Here is a 14272-nt window from a genome sequence, read left to right on the forward strand (position 1 = left end):
GCACCGACGAATTCACGCCAAGCGATGCTATGAATCGGGCCGATGTCCCGGCATGAGTTGGTTGGAGGCTGAAGTGAAGCTGGTATTTCTCGCTTAACAAAGCAATATTCACCGGTGTCCTATGACGAGAGACCGCATGCATACGAATTGATCCATACACATATGACTGTTGGCGCTTCGCGAAGAGCACGTGACTATACACATTCTGCCCTTGGTCTATCCCCAGGCAAGGTAGATAAATCAGCATTCCTCTGTCGCCATAAAAAGGCACAGTACCAAGCACCGAAAATTAGGTTATGATACGCCCATCCAGACTTCAACCTCCCAACGGGCCCATTCTTAACGGGGAAGATGGTCAAGCTCTGGTTAAATCGCCGGGTTCATACACGTCACCGGACACCACCAAGCCTTCGTTGTTCGGAAATGGAATCGTTAGTGGAAGAGAAAAGTCTGTAGATATGGATTACAGCCATATGGATCCTGACGATATGTTCGCGCGCTACTCCGTGTCGGAGATACGCGCTATACGCTCACGATTACTGTCAGTCTTACGAATCTGGTGTCTTTCAAAAGACTAACCAAAGGCTATGGTAGATTAGATGCTGACGGGAAACGCGAAGAATTGAGGCAAATGGTTGGGTGCGTGCATAAGGATGTCTACACCGATCTTGTCATTCCTGATCTTCTTTTAAAATCGGAAGCGTAGGGAGCGATACAGGGATCTATTACACGCATCTACAGCTATTACTAATATGGCTGGGACGTCTGAACGAGTCGTAGCCACGCTGATTGACATGCGGGAATCATGCGCTGGTATCCTACTTCTCGACGAAAGTCCAAGGACCAGACACCGTTCGATTCCAAACGGAAAAACCACGAAGGCCCAGGAAGGTCTGCGAGCAGGCGTGTAGTCATTTCAACTAGTGCTAATGTGTTGATGGTAGATGCGCACCTCAAAACTCTTCAAACGCTTTCGGCGCATTTAAAGCTACTGTTAGACTCGCCAGAACATTTATGGAGATGGCTTGAGAAAAAACAGTTTCTTCACGCCGCTTGGCTATTCCTCTTGGCCAGAACAGTGTACCGGAAGCTATCCAAGTCACCCGACGAGGATGAATCGAAGAAGAAGAAATCAGTAGTGGAGATATTAACTGGTCTAGGCACGGCATTGATGTAATGGTAGGGGAACCGTTATTCGTTCCTGGGCGAGTATTTTTAAACTATAATTATTAGGAGCAATTCCCAGTGGCTTCAAAGCAATGGGAGGCCATTGGTCAATTCCGCCCTCAGATAGTTCACAAAGCGACACAAGCATTGCGGGAATCCAACACGTCACACCGAGTATACTTTATCTATCAAATGCAAGTAGGTGATATCACTGACGCCGTGTTGTTTCAGGACACAGCAGAAACCCTTATTGCAATATTGCTTCTGGATGCCCTTTCAACTTCACGTACTCGAAACCTATTCCTATCTCAGAGGTCCAAGACGTTAACTTCGTTGCTGAATCCACCGGTATCAGCCTCCCGCAGAGCAATTTCCCCTAACCGTGCGCAGAACCGAAAGGCTACTGCTGCATTATTATCGCCTGCCGCATCCCCGCGATCGGTTCCATCGCCCTCCGTTCAGCTTTTAAAGACGCCTATCACGCCCTCGGCAGCGAATGCCAAAGCCGAAAAGAAGACAGTACGAGAGGTAGTTAAGGCCTTCCGAGCCGTGATAAGCCTTGTGGCAGGGACAATGGCAGCAACTCGAGCTATCTATGGTGTTGATGGACTGTTTACGCAAATAATCATGGACATACAGGCAGAAGTCCCTTCACAAAATATTCCTACCACCGTTTCTCAAGCACAATTCCCTATGTCCAACATTATCCAACCATCGACTTTGACCTCTCGTAACTTGACAACACCCCAGATTTTGTACTCCCTTCCTTCTTCCTCTCTCTTACTTCGTTTTCTGCCACCCTCTATCACAGGGTACACCCCCTACGTCTCAACAGATGCTGAGGGGTCCGACGAAACTAAAACGGGGAATACTGAAGGAGAATCGAATGGTTGGTTAACCGCAGCACTTGAGGCTCTCGCTCTTCCAGCACGGAACTGGTTGAATAAACTTGATAGTGTCCGTGCAGTGTGGACTGTCAGGGGGGCAGTTGTTAAAGGTATTGTAGCTCTTGAAGGAACAAAGGAAACGAAAGACCGGCTATTAGGAGCAATCGAGGCAGCATTCATTGGTCGTGTTTTAGAAGTATGGGAGACCCGCTTGGAGAGCATCGAGATCATTGTGAGCAATGCGCTTAGAAGAGCAGCTTCACTATCAGAGGTTTCTACTAGTGTAGATGCAAAGAGTCAAGGTGAGTTGCCAAAGCGTAGCTGTAATAAAATATATTTACCCGGATCCTCTAGATATAAATCCATTGACTTTTGTATATTCCTCGGAGTTGCCCATTGTTCGTACTGAACCCAGTGGCGATTCTAGCTTCAGACTATTTGAGAGTGCTCTCAAATGTCGCGTAAATCGGAGGACCCCTTTGCTGGACTTGTCGCTTTCAGAAATGGAAGCAGCTGCACAGGAACTTCGAGATGAACTTACTATAACTTTAGGGGACGACAACACAAGGTGAATTAACCGAAAATCCTTTGTTTAGATGTTACTGACAGCTAGTAGTGAGGCTGGTACCCGTTTGACTTCTTCGTATCAACCTCGGGCTGCAGATGCTTGTATGCGGATAGCCGATGCGGTATCAAAAGCATTGGACGATGCAGCAACAAATAATGAACAAGTAAAGGGTTCGCCTAACTATCACCTCACGTTTTCCTCAATCTTACTGACGAAAGTAGCTATTGTATGCGTTTTTATTGGGCGCTTGGCCAACGCTTTAGCCTACCATTCAAATTTCATACCGAATCTCTCTTGTTCCCCGGATGCTGCGACACGTTAGTGAAGATAATTTTCCTACCGTAGGAGGGCTAAATTTCTATGCAGGGGCGAGGGATATTTTTGGCGATGTGCACAAGAAATCTGTCGATCTTTGGTGCAAACGATCTTGTGAACATGCTCTCATGATATACCGACCAGAGTTCGAAATATCTCCTTCAAGAGGTACGCCAGTACTTTCTCGAGCAATACCCAGACCTTTAACTAGTGGCTTCCAAGATATAAATATATCCTCTATTTTACGCCAATCTAACTCTCTAACGTCGGCACTCATGGCGCTGATTTCGTCGATCGATTCATTTGGGATGACATTGGAGGAAATTCGGGCTCAAAGTATCTCCAGTTCCCTACTTTCCAAATTTTCTTCGCTCCTTGTGGCCGGGATTCCCGTCGAGCACGCGCCTAATCAAGTTATCTGGGATTTGATGTTCTTGAAGGAGATGCAACGAGCTCGAGAGGGTCAGCCAAGGATACCAAACTGTCACAGGATAATCTGAGCGCAAGTATCATTAGCTCTCACTTTCAGAAGGTTGGTCCTTTTCTCCTATAAAGGGATAGCCCAACTTAATGTATCGACAGCATTCGGAGGACCAGCAAACAGTCAATACACTTATCCGTGACCAATTGGCGCGCTCACAGCTGCTCTTTTCGACCTTGCTGGACGTTCGAATCCCACAGACACAAGCAAAACCGATTCGTACACAAAATGCATTCCTTCCTTTGGGAGGACCGCCCACCGAAACTGATTTCCACCCTGCGTTGGATCTGGTAAGCCTTGTGCGAGATTTGGCATGCTACCTATCCCCACTATGCGGCTGGCTAGAAAATACCAGTTTGATTTATACATTCAGTAAAAAATTACATATTATTAGTATTCACTCAGTTTAAGCCAGCTTGAATAACGCCTCCTTCCCGCCATCAGAGACGTTAATGGTGTTTCCCTTGAGCTGGCCCCAGATGCGCTGCTGATCGTGGTACCTTCTGCATACAGGACCGCGTTCCATGCGCCGGTCAATGAACCACTAATAACGCTAATCTTAACATCCTTGCCGGACCGTGTTGCCTGAATCGTGGCTCCCTTTTCGGTGCGCTTGCCAGTTGGGATAATAGCCTCAGAAGTCTCCCATCGGCAAGTTCATAAACTCTGATCTCGAGTTCTTTGTTGAGCTGATAATTTGCCCGCTTGAGGTCGGGTTTCCCCAGAGCAAGAATAGTACCTTGCCTGACGAGCACCGGAATCTCATCGTATGGGACCTTCGCACGCACCCATGCAGGGCCTGTAATGACTTTGGTGGACCCAAAGAGCGGTGTCCATCGCCCAGTAGGAACGTAGAATTCAATTTCCTCCGTGTCAGGTGCGAAGACTGGAATAACGAGTAGTGAGTGCCCAAGGAAGTATTGGGCATCCAGGAAGTATGATGTCCGGTCGTTCGGAAATTCGAGGAAGGTAGCACGTTGCACGGGATGGCCAGTCTCATGTGCTTCGATAGCCTAGACGAGAGCAATTTTCGTGAACAATTGTACCAACCTTGTGTTTTCAGTTCACATACCGCGGCATATAGATAAGGCATCAATCTATGCTTAGCATCCAGGAACTTGGCTAAAACTTTCGACGCTTCTTCCCCATAATTCCACGGGACACGATAGCTGCTAGATCCGTGGAGTCGCGAATGAGAAGAGAAGAGACCAAATGCAAGCCAGCGCATATAGATTTCGGCAGGGGGATGGCCCTAGAAAGCCGTGAATATTTTGAATACGCCTTGCGTACGCAGCCCCTTACCTCGAATCCACCAATATCATGGGATGTGAAGCCAAATCCTGACAAGGTCAAACTCAATCCTCCTCGGAGCGTCTCTGCCATGGCCTCCCAAGTACTCTCACAATCGCCTCCCCAATGCTATCGTGGTCTTTTGTAAGCAGAATTCCCTCTAAATAAGATTTGGTACGTACAACTGGGAATCTATTTTTCATACTATGTTAGTATCGACATTGTATAGCTGCAACTATTAAGCTTACCTTTGACCTCCGGCCGTCGCAGAACGAGCAAATACGCATGCCTCATCTTTACCAAATCTTTCTTCAAGAACCTCGAATACTAGTTTATTGTATATCTGTGCATATGCATTGTGCATCCTGTATGGGTCAGATCCATCGTGATATTGAACGTTTGCATGTGGAATACGCTCTCCAAAATCGGTCTAACGTGGCTCAGCTATTGAATACAAGGTTCGTAGAAGAAATTTACCTTGAATGCGTCTACTCCTAGGTCAAGAAGTGTCCGCAGTTTGTTTTTATACCATTCTCGCGCAGCAGGGTTCGTAACGTCAACGATCGCAAGCCCTGGCTGCCAGAGGTTCCATCTGTGTAGCGCATGTAGTAATCAGCGCCCATTCACGGCGGGTCAGGAGTTAGCACTTACTGCCAGACATCACCATTGGTCCGTTTAATTAAGTAATCTCCCTCAACCCCCTCATTAAAGTGGATGCGAATTGACTGATATATGGGTTGACTGTATGCGATTAAAGTTAAAAAGGGTATCTTGGAAGATGCTCGCGACTACTTACTCCAAACACAAATTTTCACGCCAAATTGTTTTTTGAGAGAAGCCAAATACTCCTTTGGATTAGGGAAATTATCAGGATCGAAGGTAAATGAAGTCCTGAGTGCAGTAGCATTAGGCATTGAGAAACATTGTTGACCGTCTACAGACGTACCATTCATATTGTGCCATCCAGAAGCAATCCAAATGGAAGCTATTTGATAACATATTAAGATTGCTATAACAGGACTCTCAGGGGCAGCTTACACGGAAACCTAGTTCATCGGCAATTTTTATTAGCATTAGTTAGTATGCTACGGATCTATAACTTACATCGCAGTTGCGTTCTTTCATTCCAGTCAAAAACCCGCTGACGGTCTTTCATCGTAGTTGGTAAGGAACGAAGTCGACAACCAAAGCCCGAAGGTCCAGGAAGGAGGCAGTCTTCGGGCGCATAAGCCTAGAGTATGTAGTCGATTATAATTGTAGAACTTACCCGGGTCGGCCAGTAAGGAGAGTGTATTTCTCGAGAACCTAATCAGGCCTTTTAGATGGAAACAGGGATCTGGTTTACCTCACAACTCACCTCCAGTGGCGTTGGTCCATAAATAACATAATACTGGAGCTGTTCGCCTGCTACAGAAGTCCCAACTCGGCTGGCTTTTTCGCTTCCAACTTCGAACTCAACCTCGCCAGGGTGGTTGATGAAAACACCGTATCCCTTTGACGTGATGTAGAAGGGTACACATTTATATGCCTGTTCAGAGCTTGTACCCCCGTCACGGTTCCAGACGCTAATAACTTGTCCGTTTTTTATATATCCACCAAACTGCCTAGAATTAATCACGTCAGAGAATGCTGAATGTCGGGACCTGTGGGTAGACGTACTCTCCCATCCCATATACCAGCTCACCGGCGGAAAGTGTGAGCTCAGACAGAATATACCTCACATACTCTGGAGGTGGTGGAGGATTCGGATTCGAAGACCTATCGGTAGTCATGCATGATGTATTTGCCGCGCTACCGATCGTGAATTTGTAGGGTATATCGACGACTGCTTGAGATTTGGGCCCAGCAGAGGTCAAAAGGCGTCCATCCTTCCCAAGGAAGTCGATATAGTACGAATTCGTAGCAATCCCATTCATTGTAACCGCCTGAGTTGCAACGCGTGCAGTTAGACCTCCAGATGTAAAGCTGGTTCCCGTTTCGGACTTGGTGATTTGAATATTCGGCTTAGTTGGCGCACCGTCGGGAAAGAGCTCAAACTCTGGGCCTTTTTTCTTCTGCCCCTGTAAAACAATATGGTTTATTAATCCATGAACGAGGGGGAAGTACTTACAGCAAAATGGGTAATATTCACGCCAATGATACCCTCAGCTGGCGATGTTAGCTGGACGTCCAGTACGGGACCTACGGAATCTGTAAGGCCTGTATAATACACGAATATGGACTAGTTACCTCCGAGAGTGTCACCACGGTGGCGGATAGGTCGAGTTGCGACTTGAAGATTGAGTGTGTCATCCCTTCTATCCTCCTTCACTACCGATAAACCAAAAGCTGGCTTGACCCCTTCACGGAGTAACCATAGACCATCGGTGAACTTCATAGTAGCGAATCGAGATTGGTATCCGATACCAGGATGAATACGTGAGATATAGCCTTAAATACTCGTTGGGTGTTCGGAAATTTCTCGGGAGTGAACCATAAGTACTGGAGATGTATCCAGATGAGGGACTGAGACCGACCTACGAAAGCTGCTCAGCAGTATATCGGGCCGAACCAGAAGTTGTGCTGATTGGTCAACCTCGAATACTTTAAACAGTCGATTAAATAGACGTTGCAGCGCGCTTCATGAATTGATATTGGCTTAAGACGCAAGCAACTTCCGCTAGCGAAGGATAAGTTACCAGACACATGTGTGAAGCTAACGGTGCGGTAAAAGAGATGAAACCGGCTGACCGAGGGCAGTCCTTCGAACTTCTCGGACAATCTACCTATTAGGCATCAATATGCGCTGACCTAACACGCAATGTGGGGTTCGGTGGAAGCCAAAAAATGCCGGGAGCCGAGCCCGCGATAGTCGTTACAAAACTATAAAATGCGATCAGCTTGACGATTGATCAGACTGGTTCCTCTTTGTGTTCGATCAAGCTCAGACGTCATTCATCAGTTCGCCGTCTTCGAGCTCTCGATCAAATCATACAATTAAGGCATATGGGATACTTGGAACCGAGGTGTAATATGAACTAATCAATACGTATCAAGCTAAAGTATACCAATCAAATCCCAAGCTGGCTCATAAGGCAGGGCGAGATGTGGAAGGTGTAAGTTTGTCAGTGGTTGACGGAAATCAGCACAGCCCCTTGGCGCTTAATGGGTTTGGACGACTTAGCCGGAGCATGTAGCGAGTCACGTGAGGACCGCTTCATGCCGTGTCGACTTGCGTCCGACCTCCCCCACCGTCTGGCGTCGTACACACCGAGTACCGCGGCACGCCTTTGCGTGTCGTTTTTATCCCACCCACCATTCCGTAGGTCACGAGAGCTGGTTTGGGCCGCCCACCCACGAGCCAGACTCGCGGTCGGGTGCCCCCGGTCTGGGTCTCGTGGCCGACGCGGACGAGTGGGGCAGAGGATAAATATATCATGTGACGGGAGCCCCACACCGTGGATCGTTTCTCCGCTCGATCATTCAGTCCCTGGCTTTCGCTTCGAAACACCAGGTGAACTCTGGCGGCTCGAGCTTTCTGGATATACATTATATTGTGGCTGGCCAACTTGGACCTATCTTTAGAATTGAATACCATGATGCCCATCGCTCGCTTACAATTGGGCTTCCACATGGCCTTGCTTGAATTCCTCGTCTTGTTCATTAGAGGCGTTTCGTTCCCTTTGCTGGCGTCTCGCCCAATTGCATTACTGGATCCTGTATACTGTCAATCTTGCTTGAGTAAACTCGGTCGGAAGAACTCGACGAACTCGTGCCAGGGCTGAACGGCGGACATCGACCAAATACGCCACAGTTTTCAGCCAACGTCCTATTGAGTGTATACAGGGGCTGATCACTCCCTATCCCCGAGCAAACCGCTAGCAATCTCAACCAACTCCAGTTTTGAATCCCGGTCTAGTTGCTTCTCCGTGAGGCAAGCGCGCCTTCACTCACGTATAAATGGGTACACGAGGGAGGAGTCAATGCTCTCAAGTCTTCGACTAGGATCAGCCCGAGCACGACCACTCAAATCGAGAAAGCTATTAGACTTATTGTCACTCCATAATGGGGGCATTCTTTAACTTCTTCGTGGCCACGTTTGCTGCTATTGGGTCTTTTCTTTTTGGATAGTGCGTACCAATATCTCGTCTTTGGAACATATTTTAGATGGATAACGTCTCCAAAGCGACTCTGGTATTATCGGCTCAGTCATTTCCCCAAACTTCAAGCAGTTTCATGAATACTTCAATGAACCAAATGATGAGATTTTGGGTGCAGTGGTGTCCACAGTAAGCTATAACGTGACTCGGTTGTGATCCCAGAAGCTCATAATGCCTCCTCAAGTTCGCTGGAGGTTGTTTCTTTGGAGCAATGGTACGACACCTCAAGTCCTTGACGTCACTTGATTGAACATTGTTACAGGCCGCCGGTTGGTTAGCGGATAGGATCGGTAGGAAGCGCACTATCCAGGCCGGCTCTCTTGTCGCAGTTCTCGGCTGTTCCCTTCAGACGGGGGCCCAGAACATTAGTTATCTCATGGTCGGCAGGGCGATAGCTGGGATCAGTATTGGATGTCTATCTATGATCGTTCCCGTGAGTTCTAGTCGTTGTAGCAGTCGATCCTCAGGCTAACTCCATGCAGTTGTATCAATCTGAAATCTCACCACCCAATATGCGCGGTTTTTTAACCGGAATGACACAATGTCAGTCAATGTGACATATTTATTAACATAAATTCATACTGATGTGCTTGGATTATAGTTATGATTGTGCGTGCAGCAAAGTAATCCTCGTGATATTTACTAAAATTAGTGTCAAATTTAGGGAATGGGATTCTTAGTTGCCAACTGTACGCGCACAAGCAGTAACGTGTATTATTTCTCAAACTGATACTCGGAACTAGGGGTTGGTTATGGTTGTCAGTACATTGACAATGAAGCACAATGGCGCATCCCACTTGCTATTCAAGTGGTCCCGGCCATTTTGCTTCTCGTCGGAATGTTCTTCCTTCCCTTTAGCCCTCGATGGCGTGAGTACTTTATTGATGCAAATTTGATCCGAATACCGACTTAATGCCCATTAGTTGTCGAGAAGGGACGTAACGAAGAGGCTTTCCAGGTTATTCAGCGCTTACACGGGAACGAACAAAATGCGGAGCTCATCAAGCTGGAGTTCGCAGACATGGTGGAACAAATTAAGCATGAGAAGGTGAACATGTCTTCCAAGCTTTCGGATCTGTGGGCAACGAAGTCTATGCTAAAGGTATCTGCTCTCTAAATTTTGTGTATTGTTCATCTCACATTCGTTTGGTAACTCTAGAGAACTTTGACCGGAGTTGCTGTGCAAGTCTGTTGTCAACTGTCGGGTACGTCTGAACCCCACCATTCCTATACGAAACGACTTAACAACACGCTCCTCAAACCAGGAATAAATGTAATCGCATATTACCAGCCCTCGTTATATAAAGCGATAGGTATTTCGGTAAATAAATTTTTTTGTATTACGTGAGAGTGTGTCCAATGAAGGCTGAAATTATGGAAACAGGGGGACACTATCCTCCTTATTACTGGAATTAGCGGCGTACTTGGCCAAATTGTTACCTTCGTATTCATATACTGCATCCTTGATAGTAAGTGAGGCTCTGATACTTCGCCAAACTTACCTGACCTTTGGTAGGGGTTGGCCGTCGCCTGCCGCTCATCATCGGTGCATTTGGGATGGCAGGTGCTTGGCGATTGAGGTACATTTCCGTTACCTCCGACTCTCCCCGATTTACTTACTTGCACGACAGGCCGCGATCAATGCAAAGTTCCCTGGAGAGGCCTCCAATAATACAGCCGCTCAGAGGGCAGGTGTGGCATTTATCATTCTTTTTGGCTCGCTGTTCTTTTCGACATCTTTCGGACCTGTGTCATGGGTATACCAGTCTGAAATCTTCCCGATGCGTGAGTATTGCTCCGAACCTTTTTCACCGGTAAATTACATTAATGTTGAATTACAACAACCAGGGGTGCGTGCGATGGGAACATCCATAGCCACCATGTGAGTACTGAGCTCCACATCCCATAATGACTTATTCACATGGCTTCTTTCTTAGGTCTAACTGGGCTGTAAATGTATGTGATCAGAGCCGAACGAAGTTCAATGCGTTGATTGTTCTTCCTCGTCCTTCCTCCTTCATATATCACACGATCCTTCGTTATTTTTTCTTTACTATTCCATTGCTCAGGTAATGATTTCGCAAGTATCGCCAATCGGTCTTAGTAGGATCGGCTGGAAATTCTACCTCGTGTTCATTTGCACGAATATTGTCAACGGCAAGTCTCACGGTGCCTTGTTCATAGCCGGGTAAATTTACTCAATATTGCCCACGTCTAGGCCTCATAGTGATATTCTTGTAAGCATACTTCTGTCTATCTCTAGATCCAGCTGACCATCGGAACTAGTTTCCCCGAGACTAAGGGGAAGACTCTTGAAGAAATGGATGCCGTATTTGGCGATCAAGCTATTGGACATGCGCTCGAGACCGGGCGTACACACAACGTGTCAGGATTAGACGACAAGGATGGAAGCCTTGAGAAGATTGAGAAAGTATAAGCCTGTCTCGGCCTACAATATGACTTTCTTCTTCTTTTGTGATTCCCCTGGATTGGGGTCGGGGTGCATATAATTCCCGAGTTGTATGCTTCTTTTGAGAATAAAATCATGGGGTTAACGTTAAGACAATATTCGGACACTTCAAAGAAATTATATTCCATGGCCTATAAGAAACAAGACAAACAAAGATACGAAGCAATTGTTGACCATCAAAAGTTCACCTAAGTGCTAATCGGCCCTGTTCGCTGGCTCGGACCTCATCCATCTCCACCTCTTCTTCAAAGCTGTCCCTATCGTCGGTTATTTTGTAAACGTCGTCTCCTTCCATACCCATGGGCCTTCCAGGATACGCTGGCGCCGGCGTGAATGCTGTGGTTGGCGTAGTAGCGCTAGGAGCCAGCGTAGAATTGACATGAAGAGCAAGGGGGGTATATCCTGCGGTCGATTCAGACTGCTTCTTGCCCGTGGAGTTCCGGCCCGATGTAGCATAGATATGGAGTAGGAGATTGGCGTACAAATAGATGACGAACCCGATGCTAAGCATCAACAGGATGTATGTGACGTGATCCATCTCAATGCCCTCGACTGCCTTGAGCTCTTCATCAGTGGCAGACATGAACAGAATACTGGATGGAAAAGAAATATCATATCAATCACGAAGATATTTAGGGATGTGTCGTACTACTCACCCGCCGGCAACAAGTAGCTACGAGTCCATTCGTTTCGTCTCATCAGCGTGGGTATACTATAGCCGAAATACGATAACTTACAAACGGGGGAAGATGCTGGAATGCTTGAATCTCAACAGGTTTGGCATTCCGACTGGGCCTGGTAGACTCGTCATCAGAAATAGATGCGGCATCCTTGAGTACGAAGGTGATTTCGATTATGCGCGCTGCTCCAGCCGACATAAGAACGACCCCAAAGATGCCGTGAACCTTAGCGCTATCAGTCAGAGGGCAGCTAAATTGGGTTTATACATTAGCTCACCTTGGTGCTGATTTCCATGGCTTGACTGTGGGAAGACATCGCCCAGCCGGTAACGATAATGCTGGAGTGATGTACAGCATTAGACTCGTAGCAGGGAGAATTGAACAAGGCTTACATCAAAGCAGGTACAACTGTACGCTTCCCATTACGTGCAAGGAAGACAGCCAAGGCCCCTCCAGCCCACCCTAGAACCAGTTAGCCATATGATAACTTAGCCCTAGGATTTAACTTTTTTGCTTACAAATCACTCCGAGGGTACTATTCCAGCCGAGTGTTAGCCATATAGCTTATGAGATGGCCAAAGCCACTCACGTGTGTTGCATGTCTTTATGACTCCACTTGTTCAACGGGCCATGATGTTCGGTGAACGTGTTAATGATGCCCTGCTCCTATGTGAGAACCATATCCAAGAGCTAGTTGGTTCGCCTTACCCAGAGCATAATTACCCATCCATCCCACCATTCTTGACTCCGAGGACTAACCACTTTCTCACCCTTACCCCCATCACGCCAACGCTTCCCGTACCAAATGCGCCCACCACCTGCCAACAAGACAACTGCCAGCAAAACGCCGTACCCGATAAATGCAGAGCCCATAATGTAATGGGCTAGGCATTGGCCGAGCTCTTCTTTCTGATTTGGTACAGATCGATAAATTAGTAGTCAGGGTATTTTCGAAGAACGCTCCAGAACTCACCCCACAATAGCCACGAAGTACAACGACCCCAAGCAACATTTGTGTCCATCCGATCACAAGCCAGCTTTTGCCGATAATACCATGAGCTACAACCGCCCATGGTCTAATAGTCTGCTCGTGAATATGTAACTTTAGGTAAATACCCAGGGCCAACTGGGCCGAAAGTGGGAACAGTATAAAGTTGGCGACCCTTCCATGTGCCTGCCAGAAGATCAGTCAAACGGAAGATCTACGGACGACCTCAACTCACAGATTCCGCAAACGAGCGACCCTTGTGTGAATGACCCAAGATATAACCGGCAGCAGTCATCAGGTATGCGAAGGACTGTTATTTGTACATCTGAATAAATAGAACCAATTTGATCTAGCGCTAGGACATACTTGAACGGGAACGTGCCATTTCGAACTGCAGATTTTAGATGTCAGGGGGTTCCGGAGTATGGGTATGTTGCCAACACTCACCGAGTAATTCCTAAGACCATCCCAATCCCAAAAATACCACCCCATATAACCAACTGAACAGCAATGTGTATCCACAAGATAGCATCAATAGGAGCCTCCGAGTTACCACCGTGCCCATGATGAGGATGTGCAGAAACTAGCGATGCAAAGTATAATAAGATGGTGAGCTGTGAGACATTCTTGGTGAACTCAAGCAGTGACATGGTCATGGTCAGAATCAAGCCAAGTTTATGTCCAATTGGATCTTTCGCAACCTTGTGGGATAGAGGGATAAAGGATGGTCCCATGTGAGAATGTTCTCAACCTCGCATGTAACAGCCCTGGGCGCCGACCCGATGCACGTGATAGTTTGATGAACTCAGCCCCCATCTTGCGTCTTAGTCTCGGTCAATAATAGACGCTCATGGCTGCATTGGCTAGAAACCATCACACTGATGTACATTCAATTATTATTGGGTATATTGGTATGGTAAGCTACGAAACATCTGGTCTCCCTTCCCTCATAGGGTACCTGGTGATCAATCTTGAAGCATTTACACTCCTTCGTGGAAAACGGCACCAAAATAACTCTTATAATTACATGAAATTACTTCAACCACAAGCCACCCCTGATGACGATTGCATTATCCAAATTGACCGGTATCGATTAGTACCAGGAATAACTATGACGAATGAGGGCTTGGCACCGGATCAGGTACAGAGTGTGTATCGCGCGCTCGGAGCATCTTCCGGTGCCGGGTGGTGACTTCATCGAGTTGGGGAAGTGTTTTATCTGAGGTTGTACACCTGACTTTCACTGGGTTCCGGACATATATATATGCACAGAGGTGAGGACAAACA

At 47.1% G+C, this 14272-nt stretch overlaps 4 protein-coding genes across 4 annotated transcripts; 2 read left to right on the forward strand and 2 right to left on the reverse strand.

Annotated features, from left to right (window-relative positions):
- Window positions 1–296: 296 nt before the first annotated feature.
- On the forward strand, window positions 297–3778 carry RhiXN_03933 (vacuolar protein sorting-associated protein, Vps51/Vps67 family protein; the record flags this gene model as incomplete). The annotated part of the gene is made up of 13 exons (XM_043323750.1): window positions 297–541; window positions 595–639; window positions 707–891; window positions 945–1135; window positions 1234–1365; window positions 1399–2356; window positions 2409–2622; window positions 2671–2792; window positions 2844–2939; window positions 2989–3105; window positions 3378–3469; window positions 3520–3708; window positions 3764–3778. The coding sequence occupies 13 exons, from the start codon at window positions 297–299 to the stop codon at window positions 3776–3778; spliced, it is 2601 nt and encodes an 866-aa protein (XP_043176169.1).
- A 173-nt stretch (window positions 3779–3951) lies between these two features.
- RhiXN_03934 (glycoside hydrolase family 31 protein) lies at window positions 3952–7085 on the reverse strand (the record flags this gene model as incomplete). Its single annotated transcript, XM_043323751.1, has 16 exons — window positions 3952–4431; window positions 4491–4670; window positions 4721–4837; window positions 4891–4900; window positions 4957–5138; window positions 5186–5300; window positions 5360–5449; window positions 5501–5599; window positions 5655–5693; window positions 5747–5754; window positions 5813–5849; window positions 5976–6013; window positions 6066–6312; window positions 6368–6768; window positions 6819–6889; window positions 6938–7085. The coding sequence occupies 16 exons, from the start codon at window positions 7083–7085 to the stop codon at window positions 3952–3954; spliced, it is 2262 nt and encodes a 753-aa protein (XP_043176170.1).
- Window positions 7086–8752: 1667 nt separating this feature from the next.
- Window positions 8753–11284, forward strand: RhiXN_03935 (Sugar (and other) transporter; the record flags this gene model as incomplete). The annotated part of the gene is made up of 17 exons (XM_043323752.1): window positions 8753–8817; window positions 8874–8976; window positions 9032–9061; window positions 9110–9280; window positions 9330–9390; window positions 9449–9456; window positions 9512–9536; window positions 9591–9716; window positions 9771–9924; window positions 10232–10316; window positions 10364–10411; window positions 10479–10632; window positions 10696–10729; window positions 10785–10803; window positions 10917–11016; window positions 11066–11084; window positions 11134–11284. 17 exons carry the CDS (start codon window positions 8753–8755, stop codon window positions 11282–11284), a joined length of 1353 nt encoding a protein of 450 aa, XP_043176171.1.
- Window positions 11285–11501: 217 nt separating this feature from the next.
- On the reverse strand, window positions 11502–13719 carry RhiXN_03936 (uncharacterized protein; the record flags this gene model as incomplete). The annotated part of the gene is made up of 12 exons (XM_043323753.1): window positions 11502–11910; window positions 11974–11990; window positions 12055–12222; window positions 12275–12335; window positions 12390–12459; window positions 12516–12532; window positions 12587–12657; window positions 12706–12906; window positions 12971–13171; window positions 13221–13295; window positions 13352–13376; window positions 13433–13719. The coding sequence occupies 12 exons, from the start codon at window positions 13717–13719 to the stop codon at window positions 11502–11504; spliced, it is 1602 nt and encodes a 533-aa protein (XP_043176172.1).
- Between the last annotated feature and the right edge of the window lie 553 nt (window positions 13720–14272).

Source organism: Rhizoctonia solani, chromosome 1 (genome assembly GCF_016906535.1).
Source record: "Rhizoctonia solani chromosome 1, complete sequence".
NCBI classification, from domain to species: Eukaryota; Fungi; Basidiomycota; class Agaricomycetes; order Cantharellales; family Ceratobasidiaceae; genus Rhizoctonia; species Rhizoctonia solani.